Source organism: Equus caballus, chromosome 4, assembly GCF_041296265.1.
Source record: "Equus caballus isolate H_3958 breed thoroughbred chromosome 4, TB-T2T, whole genome shotgun sequence".
In the NCBI taxonomy this organism is placed as follows: Eukaryota; Metazoa; Chordata; class Mammalia; order Perissodactyla; family Equidae; genus Equus; species Equus caballus.
The window spans coordinates 68,112,013-68,139,158 of record NC_091687.1 but is presented as its reverse complement, the minus strand read 5'-3'; the positions used below and the strand labels follow the sequence as shown (position 1 = coordinate 68,139,158).

The window sequence follows — 27,146 nt, the reverse complement described above, 5'->3', positions numbered from 1 at the left end:
GTCCTTTCCAATGCTAAAGTTCTATGATTTTATCTTATTTTATTTATATTAAGGAATACCATGAATTAGATACAGGAGGGTGAGGTTTAACTGTCATTCACTGGATTCCAAGCTAACACAGGAAAAAAATCTCAGAAAAAGATGCCTCGGCAGAGAAGGGCTGGTCCACCCTGAAGTATGCAGAGGAGCCTGATGTGCTCCTCAAATCTCCCTCATTCTGGCCTGTTCTTCATAAGAACAAAGGAACAATCACATAAATGTACAAAGGAACAATTGGATAAAACATGGACTGGTGGCTTTGTTACCTGGGCCACTTTGCACTAGATGTCAAGCTATGACCACCAAATTCATGAACTTCTCTCCAATTGCATCCCAAAGAAGAGAGAGATTACAATGCACAGGGGTCCAAGAACTGAAACATCGCTGTTTCCAGTAACACACTGACATTATCAGCACATGCCCTGGGGACTCTTGGTGACTAAGTGACGTCTATCAGTCAAATATAGCCTATTCTAGCTAAGCATAATGAGTCAGTGACGCTTCCTAAAAAATGCCTCCAGCTCCCAGCAGCAGTAGCTTCAGCCAAAGAGAATATCGCAGATTAGCAATTTTGATTTCTGAAGTACTCATCAAATTTAGCTCTGGCTGTTTGTATATGCTCTGCTTTCTGGTTTTATCATTAGTCCTCCTCTTTTTCTTGGCAAATGGCAGTTTAGTAAGGTGTCTCCTTTCCACTGAAACCTAGCCCAAAACACGTGATGATTTTAGGGATTCACTCGCACACTGTAAAACCTAATCCTTAATTAAGAAGACATAAACCAGGGGCCAGCCCAGTGGCACCGCGGTTAAGTTCTCACGTTCTGCTTTGGCAGCCCGGGGTTTGCCAGTTCGGATCCCAGGTGTGGACCTATGTACTGCTTGTTAAGTCATGCTGTGGCAAGCGTCCCACATAAAATAGAAGATGGGATGGATGTTAGCTCAGGGCCAGTCTTCCTCACCAAAATAGGAGGATTGGCAGCAGACGTTAGCTCAAGGCTAATCTTCCTCAAAAAAATTTAAAAAAAAAGACAGAAACCAAAATCTCTCTCAGAATTTAAAAACATCATATTTTATCCATATGTTTCTAAGGCTTTTAAAGTGAAATTAGCATTGTACATATATTTTTAAATGGAGAAGTATACAATGATTACTTTAGGAAAAAACAATCATTTTTATTTAAATCACATTTTTGGCCATTTTCCTAGTTGTTACAGCAGTTTACCTAAATAAGAAAAAAAGGTGGAATTAGAACTCTGTATTTTCTAAGTTCATAACAGAAAAGCAATATGTATTATGATATCCAGAGTTGCTGCATGTGCAGGAAAACACACCTTAACATGTACTAACAACAAGTGTGAATTGAAAGAGTCTTCGTGAAATGCAAATTGGCAAAGCATAATAAAAAATGTAAGAATATTGATATCTTTTAACCCAGCAATCATATTTCTAAAATTTAATTATATTAGGGAAAAACTTAAGGATGCAAGGAAAGATTTAACCTCAAGGATGTTCTTAGTACTTAAGTAAAATGAATTGATAAAATGGCATACAAAAGCAACATCAAACAATTCCAAATGATTCCAAATTCCAAAATGGGGGAGTAAAGACTTCCTAGACTTCACTCTTCCATAAAGCACTTGGAAATTACACAATACACTCCAAAAACCAAGTCAAAGAAACAACAAGAAAAACGAGAAAATTCTTTGATGTAAATGGAAATTAAAACACAACACACCAAAACTTATGGGATGCAACTAAAGCAGTGCCTAGAGAAAAATTTATACCTGTAAACACCTATATTAAAAAAGATAAATGATGGGGCCAGCCCTGTAGCCGAGTTATTAAGTTCGTGTGCTCCATTTCGGTGGCCCGGGGTTTGCGGGTTCAGATCCTGGGTGCAGACCTACACACCACTCATCAAGCCATGCTGTGGCAGCATCCCAGATAGAAGAACTAGAATGACTTGCAACTAGGATATACAGCTATGTACTGGGGCTTTAGGGGGAGACACAAAAAAAGGAAGATTGGTAACAGATGTTAGCTCAGGGCCAATCTTCCCCAATAAAAAAAAAAAAAAATCTAATGAAGCTTTCAAGATGATGGATATAAAAAATTTCTTTAAATAAAAATAAAAGCTCTCATATTAATAATCTGAACTTCCACCTTAAGAAATTAGAGAAAGAAGAGCGACTGAACCCAAAGCAGTCACGAGAAAGGAAATAATAAAGACTAGAATAGAAATAAACGAAATAGAGACTAGAAAAATAGAAGAAATCAGTGAAACTGAAAGTAAGTTCTTTAAAAAGCTCAAGAAAATTGACAAACTATTAGCTAGACTGAACAGGAAAAAAAGAGAAAAGGCTCCAACTACTAAAATCAAGAATGAAAGTGGGGGCATAGCTCCTGACCTTACAGAAATGAAAAAGATCATGAGAATATTATGAAGAATTAATTGTATATCAACAAACTAGATGATCTGCATGAAATGGACAAATTCCTCGACACACACAAACTACTGAATCTGACTCCAGAAGAGATAAAAAGTCTGAATAGGCCTATAACAAATAAAGAAACTGAATTAGTCATCAAAAAACTTCCCACAAAAAAAGCCCGGGCCTGATGTCTTCACTGTTGAATTCTACCAAATGCTTAAAGAAGAATTAACACAAATCCTTCACAAAGTTTTCCAGAAAATAAAACAGGAGGGAACACTTCCCAACTCTATGAAGCTAGTGTTATCCTGATCAAAACACAAAGACATCACAAGAAAAGAAAACTATAGACCAATTCCCTCGTGACTACAGGCACAAAAATCTTTGACAAAATAGTAGCAAATTGAATAAAGTAACATATAAAAAGGATTATATGCCATGACCAAGTGAGATTTCTCCCAGAAATGCAAGATTGGATTAACATACGAAAGTCAATCAATATAATAACATCATATTAATACAACAAAGGACAAAAACCACATGATCATCTCAATAGATGCAGAAAAGGCATTTGACAAAATCCAACACCTATTCATGTTGAAAATACTCAATGAACTAGAAATAGAAGGGAATTTCTCCACGGCTAACATCACAGTAATGGTGGAATGGGTTAGCTGATAAGACAACAAGAAATACCTTTGCGATCACTTCCTATTCTTTCCCCGACATTTTGAAAATTTTTCCAAAAAGTTGCAAGATGAGCACCATGAACACCCATATGCCCTTCACCTAGAATGACCAGTTTTGGGTATTTTGCAATACTTTTAGAAAGAAAGAGACTTTTTTCTGAACCACTTAAGAGTCATTTGTAGATATCGTTCCCCTAATTAAGCATGTACCTCCTGGGGCTAAGAACACTTTCTTTTTTCCTTCACAACCACAATGTAACTATCACACTCAGGGAATTTAATATTAATGCAGTAATATTACCTAATATACTGTGTATCTTCAAATCTCCCCAATTTCCCTAATAATATCTTTTGCAGTGTTTTTTTCAAACCAAGATCCAGTCCATGATTCTGTGTTGCATTTAGTTGTATGTCTCTTTCATCTACTCTAATCTAGAAGAGTTGCCCAAATTTCTCTTTTCTTTCACAATACTGACCTTTCTGAAGAATCTGGGCCAGAACTGAACTTGGATTTGTCTGACCGTTTCCTCATGAGAAGATTCAGGTTGAACACTTACGGTTGGAGTACCACATAAGTAATGTTTCAACCATTACTTAAGATGGCAGGTTTGTTTCCTTAGAATGGTGGTGCTATTTCTCCATTTCTGTGCAAAAATTTCTTGAAGGGAAAATATCAAAAGTCTGTTCACCCAAAATTCATTTGCATAAGTAACTTCTCAAAACATCACAGAACACCAGGCCCTAAAACGGCCATAACTCAAAGATTCAGCTGTCAGTTCAGAAATGGATAAGCAATGTGAAATCCATACATTTATATGCACTAAAATTCATTAGTTGATCTAGACAAATCTCTGGGGATTTCTTAATTATCAGATCCTCTTTTCTTTTAACAGATATGTGAGTGTCTATCAGTTGCCAACCCAGGAAAGTTTGGGGTCCACTGCTCCCAGATACACTAGTGAGGCAACAATGAGCCCTTCCCTGGTTCCATTATTTAAAATCACTCTCCACCCCATCCCCAGTATTTTTGCTCCCCCTTCTCTGCTCTGTTTTTCTCTTTAGCACTTTTCACTCTTTGACATACATATATTTCACTTATTTATCCTGGGTTTTGCCATCCTCTCCCACTGGAATGTAAGCCTCACAAGGGTCGGCATGTTTATCTTTCTAGTTCACTGTTGGACCGCCAGCACTTGGAACAGAACCATGCCCTCGGTTCTAGTGGGCCCATAGTCAAAATTGTTAACACATGAATGAGTGAGTGAATGCATGGTTTCACCTCCTACACTGAAATGTGCAAGAGTCACAAGGACACTTGGGACTTAGAATGTTTGAGCCACACAGCTCCTTTTCAAATACAATTTAGTCAAGCTGCCCCTAAACCTCCTTTCCATTAGGGTGTTCAACAAGTGAGTACTATGGGATTCGTGAGTTTGTTACAGAAAGGGATTGTAAATGGGCCACATAGTAGATTGGGGAAAAAAAACACAGTTATTAACCAGTTGATGACAGATCAACACAAAACTCTTGCAGGTCTTGACCATGAAGTTCTGGGTATGATACACTCCACTACAGGATTTGCAGAGATTTCCCACTCACTTCCAACCATGGCTACCTTTGAAGGTCTGAGGAAGTGAGAGAAACCAAAGAGGTATTTAGAAGAATCAAATAGAGGGAAAGTAAAAGAAAAGAAAAGACTAGAGGATAAAATGGGTTCTCTATGGCCTCCCTCCTCCCATCATGTCTTGTCATCACCCCCAAACCCCAGTTTATGCATTGGTCAACATCAGCCTTTAAAGGTCATTTGGCATCTTTCAGGGAGGATTGTGAAAAGGTCAGGAACTGAGCAGCCAACAGACTGGGTAACGTCTTCTCATCTAGACTATAAGGTCTGAACTGAGGGTCCCAGAAGGAAAGGTTCTTTGAGAGAAAGGGGAAACTGATTTCAGGCAAAATATCCTTTCTCTGAACAAATTCAAATGTCCTTGTCAGGGGCCAGCCCAGTGGCGTAGTGGTTAAGTTTGCAAGCTCTACTTCAGCAGCCCGGGGTTCACCGGTTCAGATCCTGGGGGTGGACCTATGAACCACTCATCAAGCCATGCTGTGGTGGCATCCCACATAGAAGAACTAGAATGACCTACAATTAGGATATATAACTATGTACTGGGGCTTTGGGGAGAAAAGAAAAAAAAATAGGAAGATTGGCAACAGATGTTAGCTCAGGGCCAATCTTCCTCACCAAAAAGCATACTTAACAAAAAGAAAGCTCTTGTCAAACTATATCTTTTGTAAATGCTCGAACCCATAAGTACAGGAAAGCCTTTTTCACACCAATTAGAATTTGAAAGTACAAAAATCATTATATAATAAAAATAAAGTTCAAGAACAAACCTTCCTATATTTGACTCTTTTTTATGGGGAAAAGACACATCTTTTTAAAGTTCAAGGTTGTTGGCTTTAGTCCAAACTATCTTACCAAACTTTAAACTAGTCACAAGATCTTCTTGACTTAGAATTCTAAGTTCTCATCCACCATATGACATGTTCTCAGCACATGAAACCCACCGTGTTCCTGGGGCCCAAGCAAGGTAAAGGGAAGTCAAAACAGAACTCAACACCTACAAACTTCCATCTTGAGGTTTGACTCTTAAGCTGTTGACAAAGTTTTGATTTCCTGTCTGGGAACATGTAAGAGATGAGTATGAGCCCACCCCACTGCTGGAAAGAATGACTTAGTGTGAAATACATTTACAGTCATTGCCAACTTTATCTTCAGGGACTGAGAGCAGGCAGAGAGGGAGGAGAGAGATGTCGAGAGCTTCTTGCTAACCTCGTATGACAAGTCACAAAATCCTAACACAGCCCCTCTGACACCAGAGACTTCCCTCCTGTTGAGGCCTTCGAAACTTCACTTTCTTGGAGAAAAAACAAGCAAGACAGAAGAAAGTTGTTTGGTTTCTAAATTAGACTGGCCTTTCCTGTGAGGAGCTGGGCAGCTGCTGCACCAGACTCTGGCGTCTGCCAGACCCTCGGCAGCCTGAGGATCACATCACACTGTCTGGCTGCACCAGCCCATGGTTAGCACGGCTCCCCACATGGAGTCAGCCTACAACAACAACCCCTCTCACCATTCAGCCTTGACCCCATGCACACGTTCACAACGTTCTCAAGAACTTGGCTGAAATTGAATGGGAAAGGTTTGTTTGAAGGGTTTGTGGATTTGTAAAGATAGAGGAGGTAATCCAACCTGCCCCCATTAAACATCCAAGTTGAGAGTTTCTAAATTTTGAGAATTCCTAAGTATGTACTTCCAAATAAGGAGAAACATCCCAGAACTCATGAATTTGAATCTGCTCTGACATTCTAACAAGTCAGCATTTAAAAGGGAGCAGTGCCTGTGTTTGAAGGCACTGACTAGACTCTCCCTGGGATCAGGCTGACCTGGACAACAGCATGAGAGTCCATTAGTGGGCCTTCCACACCAGAACAAAGCTAATACATAGACAATTGGATTGTGTTTTCCAAATTAAGCAAGGTAACTCCATTTATCTTGGGCAGGGTGGTAGCCAGGACTTTCACAAATGTTAATCAACCGTTGGTAAATACTACGATTAGAATTCTGCATTGTTAGAAAGATCAACTGCTTGGTATTGTTCATTCATTCATCCATTCGGCAAATATTTGTTGAGTGCCTCCTATGTGCTAAGCTTCATTTTAAGTAGTGGGAATACAGCAATGAGCAAACCAATGTCCCCTTCTCAATGGAGTTTATATTCTATTAGGGCAGGGGGAAAAGAAAGTTGCAGGGAAAACCAAGTATATCAGATGGTGATTAAAAAGCTAGGGGGGGCTGGCCCTGTGGCATAGTGGTTGAGTTCGCGCACTCTGCTTCGGCGGCCCAGGGTTTTGCCAGTTCAAATCCTGTGCACAGACATGGCACCACTCATCAGGCCACGCTGAGGCGGCATCCCACATGCCACAACTAGAAGGACCCACAACTAAAATATACAGCTATGTACTGGGGGGCTTTGGGGAGAAAAACGAAAAATAAAATCTTTAAAAAAAAAAAAAAAAAAGCTGGTGGGGGCTGGCCCTGTGGCATAGTGATTAAGTTAGGCACTTTCTGCTTTGGTGGCCTGGGTTCAGATTCCAGGCCTGGACCTACACTTAGCCACCCTGTGGCGGTGACCCACATATAAAGAAGATGAAGATTGGCACAGTTGTTAGCTCAGGGCTAATCTTCCTCAAGCAAAAAAGAGGAGGATTGGCAACAGATGTTAGCTCAGGGAGACTCTCCTTCAGGGGAAAAAAAATGCTATGGGAAAAATTAAACAAGGTTGATTCAATATGGAGTGTCAGATGGCAGAGGGAGTTGGTAGGAAAGTAGGGTCCCCATTGTAGATAGTATTGGTAGGAAAGACCTCACTGAGAAGGTGACATTTGGGCAAAGCCTTGAAGGAGATGGAGGAGCCAGACCTGGGCATCTGGGGAAGAATGTTCCAGGCAAAGTGTTGGTTCTACAAATACGAAAGACCTGAAGTGAAAGTGTGCCTGGCATGTTTGAGGAATCACAAGGAGCCCAGTGTGTGTTATGTGAGGGGAGATAAAAATTGAGGGGTGGAGCTTTGGTTTTAACTCTGAAAAAGAAGGGATGCCACTGGGGGATTCAGAGCAGAGAGAGGCAAACCCTTAGAAAGGATCTTTCTGGCTGGTAACTAACTTCCATCTTCACTTTCATCCTGATTTCTTGGCACAGTATCAACCAGGTGAACCACAGATGCAAGATCACTGTGTCACGTGATGCCTTAGGCAGGAGGGAAGGTCCTGCTGCATGTGACTGTGGGCCCTGCTCCTTCTTTACCTTTCAGCAGTGGTTACACCTGCGCTGTCCAATGTGGTAGCCACTAGCCACGTGTGTTATTGACACAGCAGTCCACCCTTATCCACAGGGAGAGACATTCCAGGCCCCCCAGTGGATGCCTGAAACCACAGATAATACCAAACCCCATATATATACCACGTTTTTCCTTATACATACATACCTATGATAAAGTTTAGTTTATAAATTAGAGTAAGAGATTAACAGCAATAACTACTAACAAAATAGGACAATTATAACAATATACTGTAATACAAGTTATGTGAATGTGGTCTTTCTTTCACTCTCTCTATATATCTTATTGTACTGTACCCACCCTTCTTCTTGTGATGACATGAGATGATACAATGCCTACGTGATGAGAGGAAGTGAGGTGATGACATAGGCCTTGTGACGGAAAGTTAGGCTCTTATTCACCTTCTGACCATACCGTCAGAGGGAGCATCTGCTTCCAGACCGGGGCTCACCACGGGTAACTGAAACCATGGAAAGAGAAAAAGGGGCATCTACTGTATTTGGAATGTGGTTAGTCTGAAGTAAGAAGGGCTGCGAGGGTGAAATACACACCAGAAGTTGAATACACACCAAGTATGAAAAAAGAATATAAAATGTCCCATTTATATTTGTATAATGATAATACTTGGGGTACAGTGGTTAAATATAGGGTATTATTAAAATTCATTTAACCTGTTTCTTTCTTCTCTTTTTAATGTAGCTACTAAAAATTAAAAATTGCATACGTGGCTCCCATTATATTCCCATTGGCCAGAGCAGGGTTAGAGGGTGACTAGGAGGGTGCTTTGACTGTCCCATCATAAAGAAGCACTAGATAAAGTGTAGCAGCTCCTTAAGCAAAGACAAGGAATGACTCAGACTGCAGAATACTAACTCCCTATAAACAAAAGAAAGGCACCGGCGTCTGAAGTCAAAGAGGCGGCCTCTTCTTGCAGCTTTCTGGAGGAAGGGCCATAATCGGACACCAAGAAGCTATCTGGTAGGTTTCTCCTCAGAAACAATCCAGGAAACTCTGGTTTAAAATATCTAGGTTTGATATACAAATGAATGTCCCAGATTCAAACAGGTTACCATTGAAGGACTGTAGCTAAAAGTTATCCAGCCCTGCAGGAAAGGGAAGGCATCCACCAGGCGCTGGTTAGTAGGCAGGGCACTTTGTGTGTATCACCCCATGAAACCCTCACAACTACCTGGGACTTCTTTCATTGAAAAAAGAAAAAAATGAGGGTTGCAGTATTTTTGGCTCCAAAGCCCTAACATTTCTCTGAAATCTTCTATTTCATTTCTACAACAAGAAGTGCGGGATCCTTACCCTTTGCGTTTTGCATAAAACTCTTCATGCGTGGAATAGCTTTGTAGGTCCTGTTTGCTACAGCAACATATTAGAGATGGAGAAAGACAACATAAAGTTCTTGGGTATTTGTTGCCAAGAAGTGGTTCCCCATTTTATGAATGAAGAAACTGAGGCTCAGAGGTGTATTCATTTGCTTGAGGAGCAGAGCTGAATTAAATTTAACCCCTGCCCCACTGGCTCCAAAGACCATGCCCTCCCACCAGGGCACACTGGCCACATCCCAGGTGGAGCATACAGAACTCATCTGTTGGCCCCTGACTCTATTAATACTGTCTTCATGGCTACCCCACCCCATGAAAAACTCAGGCCTCTTCTGTACCACAAGTTGGACAATGCTTGGAATGGGGAAGCAACAGGGTTAAGGAGAAGGAACAGAGAAGGAAGCAACAACTTCACATCTGAACAGGCCTTGAGGAATGAACACTGCTGAAAAGGCCAGGGACTCTCTCTCCTTAGAGAACCCCCCAAACTCTTCCAGAAAACAGTCAATCTCACACTGCCTGGGTCTATACTAATGTGGAGGCACATCAAACTACTGGAATGCCTTTCCGTCTCTAAGCTATGAGTCTAGGACTGTAAAATAAATAAAGACACACTAAACCCTACCCATTCAGGAACATAAGTGATAAAACCCTGAGACTTGAGTTCTCTTCCTGGCCCTCACTACCATCCTATTTTACTGCCTTACCCTTGCCTTGGCTGGGAGGCGGGGGCGGCGGTTCACCTCTAATCATTGATCTACAAATAAAACCCACCAACCCATTTCATGGGTTGGGTGAAGAACTTCACGCAACCCCAAATGGATATGAGTCTCTTGCTCTTCCTTCTAGGCATGTTGGAGGTACCAGACATGTCTTAATATTTCAGAGAAGCTTTCTGATTGAAGAATCAAAAACAGCTTCTCCTTTAGGTCTATTTTTATTGTGATAAGTTGTAGCATAGCTACAATAATAGGTAAGGACTTTTTGCATCTTTGAATATAGTTTATAATAGCATTAACCATTTTAAAATGTACATGATCGTGCACTTCTCAGAACATGCATAGACACGTAGCCAAAAAGAGTGTATGTTACTGTGTATAAATTAAAAGTCAATTTTTAAAAAGTAAATTTAAAAATGTAGTGGTGACCTATTATTATATTAGAAAAAATAATTTCTACAACTGATATTTAGAATCTGTCAAATAATTTGCTTCCTGGGAAAATAAAGGCCGTTTCTGAGTTGGGGAATTATAGAATTCTAGAACTAGAAATGGTCTAAGAAGCCCTTGTTTTACTTATGAGGAAACTGAGTCTCAAAAAGGTTAATGGGAAGGTTCCAGATCACATAACTGGCCAGTGACAGAAGCAGGACAGGACCCCAGGTCTCCTCACTCCCAGACCAGTGACCCTTGGCCCACAAGAATGCCCTTAAGGGATAGAGAACATATCTGCATCCTTAAAACCACTCAAAAAAATCTAGTAGCAAAGGCGAAACTTTTAAAAGTACTAAAAGCTTCATTGCACTTTTTCTAGTGCTTCGTCAAATGATTTTACTTAATGATAGAAGTTTAGGGTAAACATCCACTTTGGTTATAAACGAAATCTTGCTTCAATATATGAAAATTTTCATGTTGGAAAAACTCCTCTTTCAGTCTGATATTTTTCTGGCGTGTCTTCTGTTCTTTTAGTTAGTGGGCTTAGTTATTAAAGACAGCTGTGTCCATTGTTTATGAATATTACGGATGCTGAAAACCTAATAACAAAACCAAAAATTCTCAAGAGTCCCCTCCCTCTCCTTTTCTTGAACTCGAAACTGAAAAGAAACACATTTCCCACCAATGTCAGGAACAGTCACTCCTGTCATCTACCAATCACATCTCCACGCTCAGATTGATGAGGGAAAAGAAGCCGAAAGTCAACACAAAGTGAAAGAAAACTGAAATTATTTTAAAAGCTTGTTTTGTCAAATTAAAGCATGAAACAAATTAAGATATGTATCAGTATGAATGATGTGGTGAGAGTAATTTTTCATACTCATTTTGAAATTAAAAAGTCACTGTTCTACTATTGAATTTTAGTTCTTAAAATATGACCAAAAGATACTCCTTTGTAATGAGTAACCACTTTTATCATTGTTTGAGTACATTATAAATATATATTTAATCAGACCAAAAATGAAACAGGTACCTTTTCTTCCTCCCACTAAAGAGAATGTCATGGACAAACTACGGTCTTTCTTCTATCCATCGTGAATCTATCAGATTTTTATTTTGTTTAACTCCAGCAATATTCTAAGGTTTAAAAAGTCATCACAGAGGACATCTGGGACCTAATCTTGATAATCATGATCACATTGTATGATTCTGTTATGCTTACCACGGAGAACCTTCTAGAAGCACTAGAACAAAGAGTAGTGTGTAGAATTGTGAGAGGGATGTATTCGACCCTGGATACAGCTTTGGGTTGTTTATACATTTCATGGTGTTCCTCACACAGAAGGTTCACCCAGATCCTAGAGGTTTGTCCCCTTCCCAAACAGCAAAGTCTGCTCAATATTTCAAGCTGCCTCTTCTAAACCTCAGCTAGAGAACTTAGGTGGGTTCAAAAGGGATGATTCGCTGCTACGACTCAGTGTAGGCTCAGAAATGGGCCATAAAAGACGGCATTGGATGTGTGCAGAGGAAATAATCTCCTGCATCTGTGGTTCCGTATCCCCTAATTTTGCGGAGGGCCATGGCTCCCCGCGATCTAAACACATTGCTGCTCACACTAAACAAGTGGTACCACTTAAAATTCCACTCAAAAGGAATGGTGGTAATTGAAGCCATTCATGGGACCACAAAAGCACTGCCACCATCCAAATCGAACATTTGAATGACATTTAAAAGGTGCCAAAATGTGTAATCAATTCATTCAAAAGATATTTCCTGAATATCTAATGTGTACAGAATGCTGGGGTAGTTATTTGAGGGGAGACCAAGATAGCAATGAAAATGAATTGTGCTACTTTACTAAAATAGGCTAGTGTGCTGCGATACTGATGAGAATCAAAGAGGGGTAGCTTAAGGAGGACTGGGAAGGAAAAGGAAAATGGAAGCAGGAGGGAAAATAGAAGGGATAGAAGAGCAAAGGGAGGATAGGGGAGCCATGAAGCAGAAAAAAGGAAACAAAGAGAGGAGCAGACCCATAGGTACCAATTTAAAAGAAAAAATTTAAGTTCTCTGGGTAATAATGGAAAAAAAACCTGAAAAATTCTGGAAATATTCTAAATACTTTAACACTAATATTTTATTCTATTTTGCTGACAAAATAAGGTACTGTTTTTTACTTTAATTAATGCATGTTTCCTTTCTCCTCCTCCCACACCACAGAAAGACACTGTGCCATCCCGTGAGGCTGTGAGGAGTCAGAGCTCACCCCACCTGCTGCCTCCTCCTCTTCACACAGGTTCTCTGAAGTCTCCTCACCAGTGTTTTTAAATGCTTTATATTGGAGTCTCTTCCTCTACAGATTTATTATAAACCTTTCATGTTTTCATGCTCATTGAAAGAAAAAAAGTGAATATTTAGCTTATTGCCTTCAAGATCGAAATGAAGACCCAAGTAGGAAGGTAGAAAGTTCTTGATCATATAACTCATATTCGGGAACATGGATACTCAAATCAGGAAGTGGAAGACCTGGCATTTACTCAAATACTTACTGTTTCCTCTGCAGAAGACACTGTACTCAAAGGTGTGAGGTACATTATGCCTATCTACAAGACATTTAAAACCTCCAGAAGGAGGAGAGGTGGGAAAGGATGGGAGCAAGAGCCCAATGTAAGAGCAGGCCTGGAAAGCAGGAGGGACATTTCTCACTCTGAACCAAGAGAGAAAGGGAAGGCCGGGGGAAGACAGAGAGAGGTGGAAGGCTGCAGAGCCATGGGCAAAAGAAGAGGCATTGTAGAAACTCAAAGGATAACTTCATTTTAGTTTGGGAGCAGGTACAGAAGGTCACTATTTCAAAACAAAGGAGTCAGAGATGGAAAGAGGAGAACTTAAATAAAGAAAAATCTTGAAACATTGTGTGACTTCACTCATATGTGGAAGATAAACAAACACATGGATAAGGAGAACAAATTAGTGGTTACCAGAGGGGAAGGGGGTGGGGGGAGGGCAAAAGGGGTAAAGGGGCACATACATATAGTAACGGATAAAAACTAGACTATTGATGGTGAACACAATGCAGTATATATAGAAACTGATATATAATAATGCACACCTGAAATTTACACAGTTATAAACCAATATGACCTCAATAAAATAATTTTAAAAAAGAAAAAGGAAAAGTCTTGGACGAATTAGATTAGGGAGCTAACAAAGTTGACTCACTTTTCTCTTTGTTAATGTAATTAGATCAAGATTTGAGGAGAAGAGATTGGAAAAAGACATGAGATTTGAGCAAACTCTGCCATGATCCAAAATGCAATCTACACACTAAGGTTGAACTGCACACATGGCATTTTTTTCAGTGTTTTTTAAAAACACACCTTCACATAACTAGGAGAACATTAATATCCTTCATGCATACATAAACTTCAATAGAACTTTAACCACTCAATAGAAAAAGGAGAAATAAAAATACACAATTTATGGAAGAAACAAAATTGATTAATAAACAAAGGAAAAATGTTCACTTTCAGAAGTCAATGCCAACGAAAATAAGATTCTCAAATGGAAAAATAGTTTTGGTGCATGAAAACATCCATCTGTGTGCTACTAACTGGAGTAGAAATTAGGACATCAATTATGAGATATTTTAGCAACACACACACACACACTTTAAACTGTTCATATCCTTAATCCATTGATTATACTTCTATGAGTTTAGTGTAAGGAAATAACCGGAGAAACAAGGAAAGATTAATTTTTAAAGATGTTTTTTGCATCACTCATAATAGTGAAAACGGAAAACAATATCAACTTGTTAATATGAGAAAAATGATTAAAAAAATCATAGTATACTGATGGAATATTATGTAGCTATTAAAAATATTTTAATGACTTTTTAACGAAATGGAGATATGGTCACAATATAATGTCAAATGAAAATAACCCAAATGCAAAACTGCATATAGAATGTGATCCTGTCTAGTTAAATAACTATCTGTAAATATGGAGAAAAAAATGTTGGAAAGAAATATATCAAATCATATTAACAGTAGTGATCTTTGAGTTGTACAATTATTTCTATTTTTCAATACATCTTGAATTTTTATAATTATCTTATATCTCATAGTTGGCACATATTGTCATATAATATTATCTTATACTTGATGCACAAAAAAATGTTGCAGAATAGTTTGATTTGGGGGTTATTTTTAATGAATATATCCAAGTCGATAGACTGTCATTGTCTGGGGGGGAAAAGTGAAATCCCCTTCCTCTTTGAGTGCTCAGGGTCTAATATAGTGTCTAGCGCAGAGCACACATTCAATCGTTAAATTAATAAATGACTGGCTGGGTGTAGAGACAAGTGATGGATAGAAAGATGGAAAGAGAAATGGATAAATCATTGGAAAATTCTTTAGTGTTTGGTAAAATCAGTATGTTTCCTAGGATTTTTCAGGAGATGAAGGGCACATCGTGTGTCAGACCTTAAAGAGAATAAAAGGAAGAGAAAAAAATAAATAAATAAAAGGGATGACCTTTGGATGCACTGTATGATGATACAACTGATCTTTGGATCAAGGATACAATGGGATGAGATTTACTTAATTGAGCTTATTTTCCCACTAACTCTCAACATCTATTCCAAATTTCACTCAAATATGTAAATGCATCTGCTTCTTAGACAGATGGGAGAGAACAAGTGCACAATGGCAATTATACAATTACCCCTTCATTCTACCAGGAGGATGAATTTACACTCACAGAACCACTGGAACTCCTGTCTAGGTGAACCCAACTCCCCTATACAATCTCCAAGGAAGGCTATCCAAAACTAATGCTTAGACTCTGTCAGTGACTATTACAAGAAATAGATGGACTCTATCAAACAAACATTTATCTCTATCTATCTTGGAAGCAGAGGCAATGAGGATGGCTCTGTTCCAGCAACTATCACATTTACTTTGTGTATTCATAATTTCTTGGCAAGGAGACACACTATAGATCATAGTGTCTTCTTTCTCCAACTGACATGAGGGTAACAGATACATGTTCTTCACGCACTCTGGCATCACAGTGACATATACTTAGGCTGAATGCCCAAGGCTGAAATCTGATATGAGTTTAAACTTGCTTAGACTTCTGAACTTCAGAGAGAGGAAGTGTAATTTACATTTTTATTGTGTTAATATCTCTTACATCAATACTGGAGTTCTTTGTAGACGCTCACATCACCATTAATTCTCCCTGGAAATGTCTGGTTGCTCTTCACTCCATAGATTCAAATGGCATTTCCCGCTTTCAAATGCCTATAAACAACCACATATCATATCTCAAAATTACACTGGTTAGTGGGGAGAGGGAGAGTAGATGAGAGAGAAAGGGCTTTATAATCAAGGAATTCAGGATTTTGATTCTTATTAGCTCTTTGACCTTATGCAAGCTATTACACTTCTCAGAATCTCAGCTTCTTCAACAAAAAAATGGAGGCTAACGTCTCCTAGGTTGCAGAAAAACTTTGAAGATTAACATAAAAGCACTATATGTATCTGGCACAGAGTATACACTCAGTAAAAGTAGCTATTATTATCAATAATTCCTCTATAAATAAATTGTTTGCTAATCTCTTTTCAAATTGCCTGTTTTCTTATAAATGCTCAAATGTCATACAAGAAATTCCCTTTCCAACTATTTTCCCTATTGGGCTCATTTTTAAGAATGGTGGCTCCCTGTGTAGAAAAATAACTTTACAGGATCTTTCAGCTACAAATTATATAAAGAAATAAGCATAAGGAACCTTAGAAACCACAAAAAATAAAGACATACATGAGGATTAAAATTCAGGATTTGGCCTAAAAACACATGAGGCAAGGCTGAAATAAGATTTAAAATATACAACAGTTATTCCCAACTTTTTTAACGTCAAAAATTTAAGCCTCCTGTTGATTTCAGAAACTTGCTGAAAGTACTCAACCAATAACACAGATAACTCAACTAGGCTCATGAACTCCAAGACAAGCCTTGAAGCCCTTACCTCCTCGTCTCCACCAATTCTAAACCAGTATATTGTGAAGGTTGTCCACTCTAAAACAAGTCCTTACATTGAAAACCCCACCTTAAACTAGACCCTCCAAAACCTCATGAATATCCCACCTTTGCCCTCTTCCTTCTAAGACACCATTTGAAGGCTCTGTCAAGGAAAAGAGCAATGACCACAGTAAGCAATAAAGTCAGCTTTGCCTGATAAATAGATCATTTTGGTGGTATTTTCAAGAACTAAGAATTCGACACCCCCATAACAGTAGTTGTCCATTTATAGATTCAATCCGAAGAGAATGGCATCATAACAGACCTTCCAATAGAAGCCTTAAATGACAGACAGATCCCAACTACTCAGATTCATTCTAACATAAAACACCAAGATTCAGAACCTCATGATCTAGCCAAAAGCTAGCAGAGCACCAGCTACTTTTCTGAACAAGCTGGAGGCCCCTCCTAGTGGCCAAGGGCTATCCAGCCCTTAAAGAAAAGTCTTTTTCTTTTCAATTAACTATTCAAAACCAAGACCTTTTTTGTCCTCAGGGTGGTGGCACATCCACAATGCAAAACGGAGCAGTGCAGCAATTATGCCAAAATTTCAGACTAGTTTTGAAAACTACTCTGAGGGTTTTTTGGCCTACACTGTTTAGATAACCTGCCCACATTGATCTAATTCACTTGATAATTGCTCAATTCTCCAATTTATTGCCTAGATGTAGCCAAATTTCTCCCCATGGACAGGGAAGATATAGCGACAGCCTATAACTAAAATGCGCCAAATTGCACATATTACCAGAGTAAGGCGGGGGCCATGTGAGAAGTTTCAGGCATTGAAGGTCCCAAGTCCCCATGTCAGAGGAGCAGCGGAGTGTTTGGGAATATGTAACTTGGATTGCTGTGGCGTCATGTGACCACAGAAATGATGAGATGTCCCACTGCTTCCTATTACAGGGAAATGCAATCTGAAGCCAGACGCCCTGGAACGGCGAGAGGTCGGACATGTCTCCCCCTGACTTCAGGGCAAGGTCGACTCTGAGGGTGGAGAATTATGGTCTCTTTTCAAAGCTCTGCCACAGCGAGTGGCCCTGATCATTGGTGAGTGCTTCCTGCCACTGCATCTCCCTGCTGCCATGAGTAGTGGGAATCTCTCAGGCTTAGAGAACATTTTCAAACAAGACATCCCCAGGGAAGCCATCCACATTCCATACAAAGCAATTTATAATAAGTGCTACGGCGGCTGAGCATAAATCCATCTTCCTTTCTGAGCTCATCTACTGTGATGTGCATCTCTCTACTCCCTGCTGAATTGGTAAAGACTAAATGTGCAGGCGAAATAAAGTAGCAGAGCAGAGAGAGAGGCAAAGGGGAAAGAAAAGAAGATCAAAGTCAGCACTCATTTGTTCATGACTTCAGCAGCTATTATGAATGCCCATTATGTACTAAGCACTGAAGATACAAAGTCACCTTTTTACCCTCACAGAGCTAATTAAAATCATCACAGAACATCTAATTACAAATCATTTAAAATGTTTGGGAAATAAAGTATGGGTTGCTCTGAAGGGTTTAGCCACAGGATCTGATCTGGTTTGGGAGTCGGAACAAGCTTCCCTAAAGAAGGAATGTTTGGGCTTCCAAGCGCAGGATGAGGGGGTATTAACTAAATCTAGGGGATGATACGGAAGAGAAGAAAGAAAAGCAGCCTAGGTAAAAGCCCTAAGATAGTAGACCAGTGTTCCTCAAACTTATGCGGCAGATGAATCCTCTAGAGATCTTGTTAAACTCCAGATTCCAATACAGTAGACCTGGGGTAGAGCCCAAAGATTCTGCATTTCTACCAAGTTCTCAAGTGAGGCCAATGCTGCTGCTTGGGTCCATGCTTTGTGTAGCAAGGATCCAGAGGATCTGCCCAGAGGCCAGAGCAGAGAGAACAGGAAGAGCTGAGGATGAGGCCAGAGAGCTTGGCAGAGGCTGGACGACACCAGGCTGTGGAGATCCTAGTAAGGAATTCAGTCTAAGAGGAATGGGAACCATGAAGATCTCCATTTTCTTTGTTCTCTCCAAATAACCTTCCTAGGCGTTTCATTTTCCCTGGGAGACAGCACTTTGCCCTATCTAAAGTGTAAGTGAGAGCAAAGGTGTTTATGGACTTCAGGGCTTCTAAGAGCCAATAAACTACAGTTCCTTCATCACAGACAGCCCATTAACAACCGATGTTTATTACTAAAACTCCTCTGAACTTAATACGCCTTTGTCAGCAAAAGTAATTGATCTTGGCCAGTTAATTTGGCTGGTTTGGCAGACTGAGGACGTGCCACTTTTAAGAGTGTCCTACAGTTCTATGGGCTTTACTGCCTTCCCTAAGCAATTTCCAAGAACGCTGAGCCCATAGGATTCTTAAAATAGTTTAGTAGAAAATAACACCAACATCTCTCATTGGTACCCTGGTCTTTAGTCTTACAAGCCTGAAGACATAGGGTTTCACAGAAATCTCTGTGCCAACTGCCACCATCCTGCTCCCTGAAAATCTGACGGAACAAAGGCATATCGAACTGTGCGCTCTTCAGTTAGGCAGGTAATAAAAACTCAAGCTTAAACAAAAGAGAAGCAGATGTGTGCTTTAACCAGTGCTCGGTATGCTTGATAAACTATTCTTTGCTTCTGTCTTAGGAAAGAATCATCTTCTTTCCATTTTAAAATGAAGATAGGACTTACACTGAACACTTGCCATAAGGAATGCTCACTAATGTGACTCAGACAACTCGATGCAACAGCTAACGGAACTCAAGTTTTTGTCCCCCTGATTTGTATTGGGTCTCTGGAGAAGTAATTCTCTTGGCTCTCTTATTCCTATAATGAATAAATGGAGATGATAGGGTTTAACAAGTGATAGTAAAACACTGCATTTTATGCATGAGTCACGATGATATTCATAACTAAAAATGTTAGACACTCTGCTTCTGGAATGGGTAAGAGCGAGAGGTTGTGAAATCCTCTCCAGATATCTTCAAACATTTAGCATGTTCTCAACTGTCTGGAATGCCATATATACTGTCCCGACCTAAGTCAAGGATGTAAAATCATGTGTAAGGCATTTGTTTCATTATCTAAGGAATCCATCTCAATAAGATGAAGCATCTTTCTGGTGGTCTGCTTCTGTCACTACATCACAAAAACACGGGTAGACAGATTTTCACAAATTGGGAGAGTGTAACTAAGAGAGCTGGATGTAAAATACAAGCCACATGGCATATACGATATTTACTCGAGAGTGGGGGACACCTCAGAGAATTGGCAATTCATCCACCAGAGATGGATAATATACACGAAGGATGCTTTACACATGCATGACTACAGCCTGTGCTCCAAGGCAAACAGTAATCTAAGGAGAATGGGATATCTATCTAACAATAGCTATTCTCCTAGGCAAGAAGTGGCTGGCTGGCTTCAAAGGGCAGAATTGTCAGAGTTTGGAAGAGAAGATGTTACTGGGTTTTAGTGTACTGCATCACAAGACAACGATATGAAAGAAGGAGAAGAATACTAACATCACTGAGTGCCCACAGTGCTGAGCACTGAAGTTAGAAAGATGAGCATGAGAAGACATAGCTCCTTCCCTCATGGAGGACATGGTCTAACACAGAGAGCGTGAAAATAAACCAGTAACCGTGCTACAACGGGGCAACTTGGATGTGTGTGTGTGTGTTTGTGTGTGTGTTGCATTGTGTGCATGTGAGGGAAGAAGGGAGGGAAAGATGGCAGGTAAGCAAGCCAGTGAGAACCATGAGCCTCAGGGAGACTAATGAGGAGACAGTTGCTGCTTCTGCCTGGGGGAGCAGAGTGGTCAGAGAACTGCAGTGGGGTAGTGATAACTGACTTTGAAGGTCAAGCACTCACCAGGTGAAGAAGGAAAAGAAAGGAATTTCTGAAAGGGGCAGCAGCATGAGCAAAGGACTGGAAGCATAAGAGTAATGGCTATAGGAAAAAGCTAGTGGTCCAGTGCTCCAAAGATGTGTATATGCATATATATACGTGTATGTATACCTACGTATATACATACATACTCACAGATATAAAAATATCCATGTATATGTTTGTGTGCATATATACATACCCATATACATACACATAGGTGTTGTAGCTGACACTGTTGCTGCTAACCCACATCCTCTCATTCTTACCACCTGAGGGCACACGCCAGCCTTTCAACTGCCAGCACCTGTTTCTTCCTCTTGCTGCTACAGACCACTCTGCCACCTGAGCGGCAAGCTCAAAATGGTTCCCAATCACCACCCCTGGGAGCAGAAGGGAGTTGGTGTAAATATCTCTCTCTCTGTCACCCCTCGGGCGGGAAATTCTCCGGCATGAATCCTAAGATTCCAGAGTTTGTCTGGCAGGAGTGAGCTCTGTTCAGGCATAATGATACTCCCTCGGTGACATACCCTCAACTGGCTGCCTCCCCCTGCTCGTCTCATCTCCACCCTCTCGGCCAGAGTCTTCTCTGTCTCCCACATAAACTACTTACATGCAAATAGTTGTCTCAGGGTCTGTTTCTGGGGGAATCCAAACTTAGACATGTAAATGCGTGTGTTTATATTTGTAGGCATGTTTATACAGATTTGTCTATCTGTGTGTGGATACATACACTCATAGGTATAGACATACATGCATACAAATGTGTATGCACACAAATACCACATACGTGTGTTTCTCTCTCTCTATATGTAGTCTTGTTTTCCTTTTTACCAAAGCAGAGCAGGTGATTAAACAGTCTTCTTTTTTTACAGAGGACCCTGCAGCCTATAGAGCCCCTCCCTGTAACCTCCTCAGCAGAGCGTGTGGCCTCATCCTGGTCCTGCCCAAAGCCCTTGTCCAGCTTTGCCCTCTCACTCAGCAAGACGGCGCCTCTCTCCTCCCGCACCTTCCAGGCCAAGCCTCCAAGCCCGCTGCCGGGCAGTCCCATCCAACTGCAGGCCTTGCAGTGCCAGGGCCAGGCCGTCGGTTTGCAGTGTTACCCTCTAAAGCAACCATCTGCAGTCACCACTCTCAAAACAAGGCCACTTGCTGCCACGACCTTATCTTTTTCGTTTTTTAGTGTACTATATCAAAAGATAGCAAAATGAAAGAATATTAAAAGCCAGATTATTTTCATAATGTGCTGCAAGAAAAACCCCTTACATCAAATTTTTGTATTCGCGTAAAGAAAAACTGCTCTTATGACCCTTCCCATATCCAAGCCTACTCACAAAGGTCCTAGCCCCAAGCAGGAGCTCCATCCTCTCTTCTATTTATCCTATTAACTTAAACACTGACATCAGGAACATACAAAGCCATGAGCTGTCCCTTGCATGGTGAGGGCGGCAGCATGGAGAACTAGAAAGAGTAGGATTAGGAACATAGGAATGTTGGAAATTAGAATACAGGGATTTAGAAGATGATATAGAATATAGGTCTTGAGAGAACTCATTGAGCAGGAAAGTTTGGGCAAGTAACAACATCCTTGGATTTTTATTTCTTCAACGGAAAATGAAAGCAGGACTTCCAGGGGCCTGAACTTGGCCCTCAGGTAAGTTTCATTCAGCATGTATTGTGCATAAAAACACATGAAATCTGAATGCCTACTGTGCATTAGAGCATGTGACCCCTGTACATACAGCCTCTAAACTCATTTCCAGTTCCCAACATTGGGTGGCTTTGTAAGACTGTCATTGGCGAGACTGCAGGAACCTTGATCCTCCTTGCTGCCTTCTAAACTCCCCCCGCAAGAAGGCTCAGCTGCCCAACTTTGGCACACCTTTATGGGAAAGACAGTTCACTCAGGTGCAGATGTAAAATTTCCTAGTGAAATGTGCCTTGTTTCCTCAATCTACTGAAAAGAATGATACTAATAAAAAAAATCAGAAAACTTTACAGCTACCAATATGGAAGAAATAAAATTGAGAAACGGGCAGTATTTAATGGCAAATAGAAATTATTTGCATAAAAAATAACATACAGCTATTTAACCATAATTATCAAGAGAGGAAAAACATGAAAGTTGAGTCTAAATATGTAAATTCATGTTCATGTTCACTGGTAAATTGCTTTTGCGTTTTTATATAGTATTATTATAATATGATATGTATTATACACCTCATATTACATATGATACATGTATATGTATCTCCTCTCTCTCCTTCCCTCTCGCTCTCCTACCTTTTCTTCCTTTCCTCCTTCTCTCCCATACAAAAGCCATCACCATTACTCTAATCTGGACTCTCTAGGGTGTGTGTGCATGTGTGTGCCGTAGGAAGGGGGAAAGAGATTAGAAAAGACGGAGAGAAATGACAAGTGCTATGATTTATGAGAATCCACATATGATTCTGCTTTGGTGAAATTAGGATGCTGGAGTTCCCCACATATTTTTTTTTTAATATTCCAAGATACATACTGTATGTTCTTGATTACAAAAGATTAAAAGTTTAAAAAATATATGGCTGCACTAACTCCCCACTGTAAATAACTTGGAGCAGCTGGTTAAGACTACATTCCGTATCACCACCAATACCACCATCACCACCAATGATTTTAGTCCAAATTTAAAATACATTAATAAAAAAGATCCCTTTAAAATTATCACACACAAAAATTCCATTTTTTATTCCTAAGCACTCTGAAGATATCCTTAGTATATGAATTACAAGTTAACAATGCTTAGAAAGGCAAGTCTATGGCTTTGTCTCTCTAATCTCTTATCTGCCCTGAATCCACAGTTTAGGGGCCATTTCCCCCTGTCCATTCCCCCCAGTGTAACTGATCAACCCTCAGATCAGTTTCTCTCACCCAACGGAATACGCTGAGGGCAAGCCGCACTTATCCCCACCTGCTTCCCATTTCACTGCACTAAAGAACTTAACAGCTGCCTCAGCAAGATGCTTCTCTGCTCCCAAAGAACAGAGAATCTATGTCTTCCCAAGGAAGAAGGCAGGTGGAGGAAAATCCGCCTCTCTCCCTCCATCTTTAGACCAACGGTTTTCAATCAGGAGTGATCTTATGCTCCATGGGACATGTAGCAATGTCTGCAGACATTTTCGGTTGTCACAACCGAGGGGGTAAGTGCACCTGGAATCTAATGGGTAGAGGCCAGGGATGCTGCTAAACAACCTACAATGCACGGGACAGCCCCCACTACACAGCACTACCCAGCCCAGAATGTTAACAGCGCCAAGGTTGAGAAACCTTCCTTAGAGGGATGAGTTTTCCCCTAGGTTCCACATCAGGAGAGAGAGGAGGAGAGCCTGTAAGGAGAGCCAGGGCTGCTCTTGGTGAGTCTCAGTCGCAATTCACCAGAAGGAACGAACGCCCTTGGAACATCCAAGGCAGTACTTACAACACAGGAACACTTGGTACATTTGTTTCCTTCTGGCTGAAATTCCGCCCCTTCTCGGTACTGCACACCCTCAAACACACAGCCTGGAAAGCAAAGAAGAGTTTAGAATTAGGGCAGCAGCCTTCATTCAGCTTGACACTATCCTTCTACCACCGCCTATCCATCTCCCACCTCCACCTCCACTAGCAGCAGAGTGTCCTCTTTAAACAGAGGACAAGATCACTTCAAAGTAAAAAAAAGAAAAAAAATGAGTACAAAAGACTGGCATGGGCCCAGAAACTTGAAGATACTAGAAAGCGACTAACATGTTAGAAGCCAGGTCAGCCCAAGAGGGAGGAGTGCAGAGTCTGAGGAGCTCACCATGATCACCCTGACCACAGCCAGGGGAACCATGCCCCAGAAGGAACAGAAGAAGCAAAGAGAAGGCCAAACGAGAAAAGGCAATGATGAGCTAAACAGCAAATGATACGAATTGCTGCCACCGGTGAGTATCCAAAAATTGCCCCACCTCTACCAGGCCCTTCATACCCCGTTCTCACTCCATCTTCACAGTGAGCTTACAAAGTGGGAACTCATCACTGCTCCCACAGATGAGGAAAACGTCACTCAGAGAGAGGAAGTAACTCACCCAGCTGGCAGGTGGCAGAGGTGGGATTCAAACTGAGCTCTGACTCACCAGCAGCACCATGCAGAGGGCCAGGCACGAAGGCCAGAAGGGGCAGAGGCAGGGCACAAGATGCCACACAGGGTTTTCAGCCCCACCCTGTATGCCATTAAAAGGGCTGTGGCTCCTGCGAAATTTGGCTAAAAATAGGACCAAAAGCCCAAGAGGTGTCTCCTGTTCAGAAAGATGCTCAGGACACTGCTGTATTCGTAAGAGATCTCACAAACGACTTGAAGCACGAGCTAGCCAGTAACCCCATGTCACCCAGGCCATGGCGGGACCATCAGCTAATGGCAAAGCCACTCTCCTCAAGGCTGTCCTTACAAGGTGCTTTGCCAGAATAACTGAGGTCACTTTCCATATAGTAGACAGTGCTGGAAGCAGTGCTATCAAAGGGCAAAACTCAGCAAAGAGGACTCTTCTGAAAGACTGAGTCACACCCCTGAGAGTAAGGAAGTGTTCAATGCCAGCCAACTGAAGTCATCAACAGAACACACCAAACTCGAAGCAGCTGGTTTTTGACAAGGGGAAACAAGTATTACCCGTAACCACCTGATCTGGCCACTGGACCTATTCTTTTTAAGGCTGGACACATAGCCCTCTGTTCAGCTGAAAGACATGCAGACAAATGCTACTGAGTCTGAATTTGAATAGCCAAGTGAAACTGTGGATTTAAAGTCTTTCTGATACCCACACCCAGAGCTAGCAATCAACCACCTCCTTGCTGTTCCTATTGATGTGGGAAGTTTTGGAAGCTTGGGTCTCTCCCAGTGGCTGTATCTCAGCAGTGTTAGTACTGGCAGGTGCCCAGTTGTCTCTTTTCAAAGGACACTTCCAACAAAGGGTCTTTAATTCTTTCATACATTTATGCACCACTGGTTCTGTCATACAGATTGTCAGACAGATTAACCACAACACTCTACATTTGACAACTTAAACAAGGAACTTTTAAATGAAAATTCTATGCAAACTATTCCCATCACAAGCCACCACCCTTGAGAAAAGTCAGACAAAAAGGAAGGAGCAGACAACCAAGAATGCCCTGAAATCTGTTTTAGGGAGAAACTGACCACAGACCATACATGTTAGTCATTATGCAGAATACCATTCCATGATCAATGACAGATGCCAGTCCTTCTGAATGACCGAAGGAGAACACCCCAAGATTTCCTTTGACTGTCCCTATCTAGACTTGGCTAAGGACTCCCTCCCAAGACAAAGGATAATCCATTCTGGATGTGGCCTCTTCTGAGTCTCCTGATTTGCATTCCAAACGTTGGCCTCTGAAATTAAGGAGAGGGAGCAAAGTTGATTCTTGGCCCCATAACGGAAATTATCATGGTGTGTGGCGAGGCAGAGGAGGTTTGGGACCAGGACCTCACCTTTGGCCCTTACTCACTCATGGGCCTCGGGCAAGTACTTTTTCTCACTGGATCTAATTTCTTCCTGTGTGGACTGCAGACAGTACCTTGTCCCTCACTGGATGGTCATGAGGACTTAGCATTGCCTTATGTGCGATCATGGAGCTCAGCCTTTCCTTCCTGGGAACTCAACCAAAAACAAACTGAAAGATGCAATTGCTCAAATATGATAACTCCAATTGCTGGAATAAATTCACTCTGCCATTTGTATACCCACACTTTCAAAGGCAGCCTCAAAATAGGACCATCTCTTAAGTGAGGAGGAATGTTATATATGCTGTGTTGATTCTGCATCAATAAAGCAACAGTCTACTCAACACAACTGAACTCATATTTAAGAGCTACAATAATTTTTAAATCTATGTGGCATATAAGATTTAGTCTGTTATCAATCTCAACCTTGGCTGTGAGTAGGAATTATCTGGGACGCCTGGGCCCCATCCTCAGAGATTCTGATGGCATTGGTCTGGGATGCAGCCTGGGCATCAGTATTTATTTTTTAAAGTTTCCCAGGTGATTTTAATGTGCACCCTAGAGAACTACCGATCTAACTTATAAAGAATCTTCAGGCGTTTAAGAGTATGGTTACATGATACAAGGCATTTAATGCATTCAGAGGGAAAAAATACTTCAGCAAACTTTGTTTGATAGACACAAAATAATTGGATTATGGAAAGAATTACTCTGCTTTCAACCAGTTTTTGGCCTTTGCATAAGTGCATCCAATAATACAAGATTCACAGAAATCCCAGTGTGAAAGAAAGTTTGGCTCAATACAGACTGTCCAGGGGACTCAGGAAGATTAGAAGGAGTGGACAGCCACTGTCCTTATTGTCATTCAAAGATGAGGAAAGACTCGACTCTGGACAGGACTCAGGTCTGGGCACACTGCAGACTGTATGAAGGGCAATGGCAGGCGCCTGGGAACAGAGGAGGGCCCACCCCTGCAGAGCGTCCGGCCGTGGTGCCTCAGCCATTTCCCTGGAAGGTTCACAGAACAGAAGGCCCTTTAGAGATTAACCTCAAAAGCGAAGAGAAGTAGTTGGAAGTATCGCCTCCAGTGGGGAAAAGCACTCAAAGTAAAACCCAAAACACAGAACATCTGTCTAAGAGTATGGG

At 41.0% G+C, this 27,146-nt stretch overlaps 1 protein-coding gene across 7 annotated transcripts in view; it reads right to left on the bottom strand.

Moving 5' to 3' along the window:
* Nucleotides 1-27,146, bottom strand: part of BMPER (BMP binding endothelial regulator) — a 234,154-nt gene that overhangs the window by 142,260 nt on the left and 64,748 nt on the right. For all 7 annotated transcript variants that reach the window (XM_070264816.1, XM_070264821.1, XM_070264818.1 and 4 more), the window contains exon 6: nucleotides 23,943-24,025. In XM_070264816.1, the coding sequence (XP_070120917.1) occupies nucleotides 23,943-24,025 (83 nt within the window). The remainder of the gene's footprint in view (nucleotides 1-23,942; nucleotides 24,026-27,146) is intronic.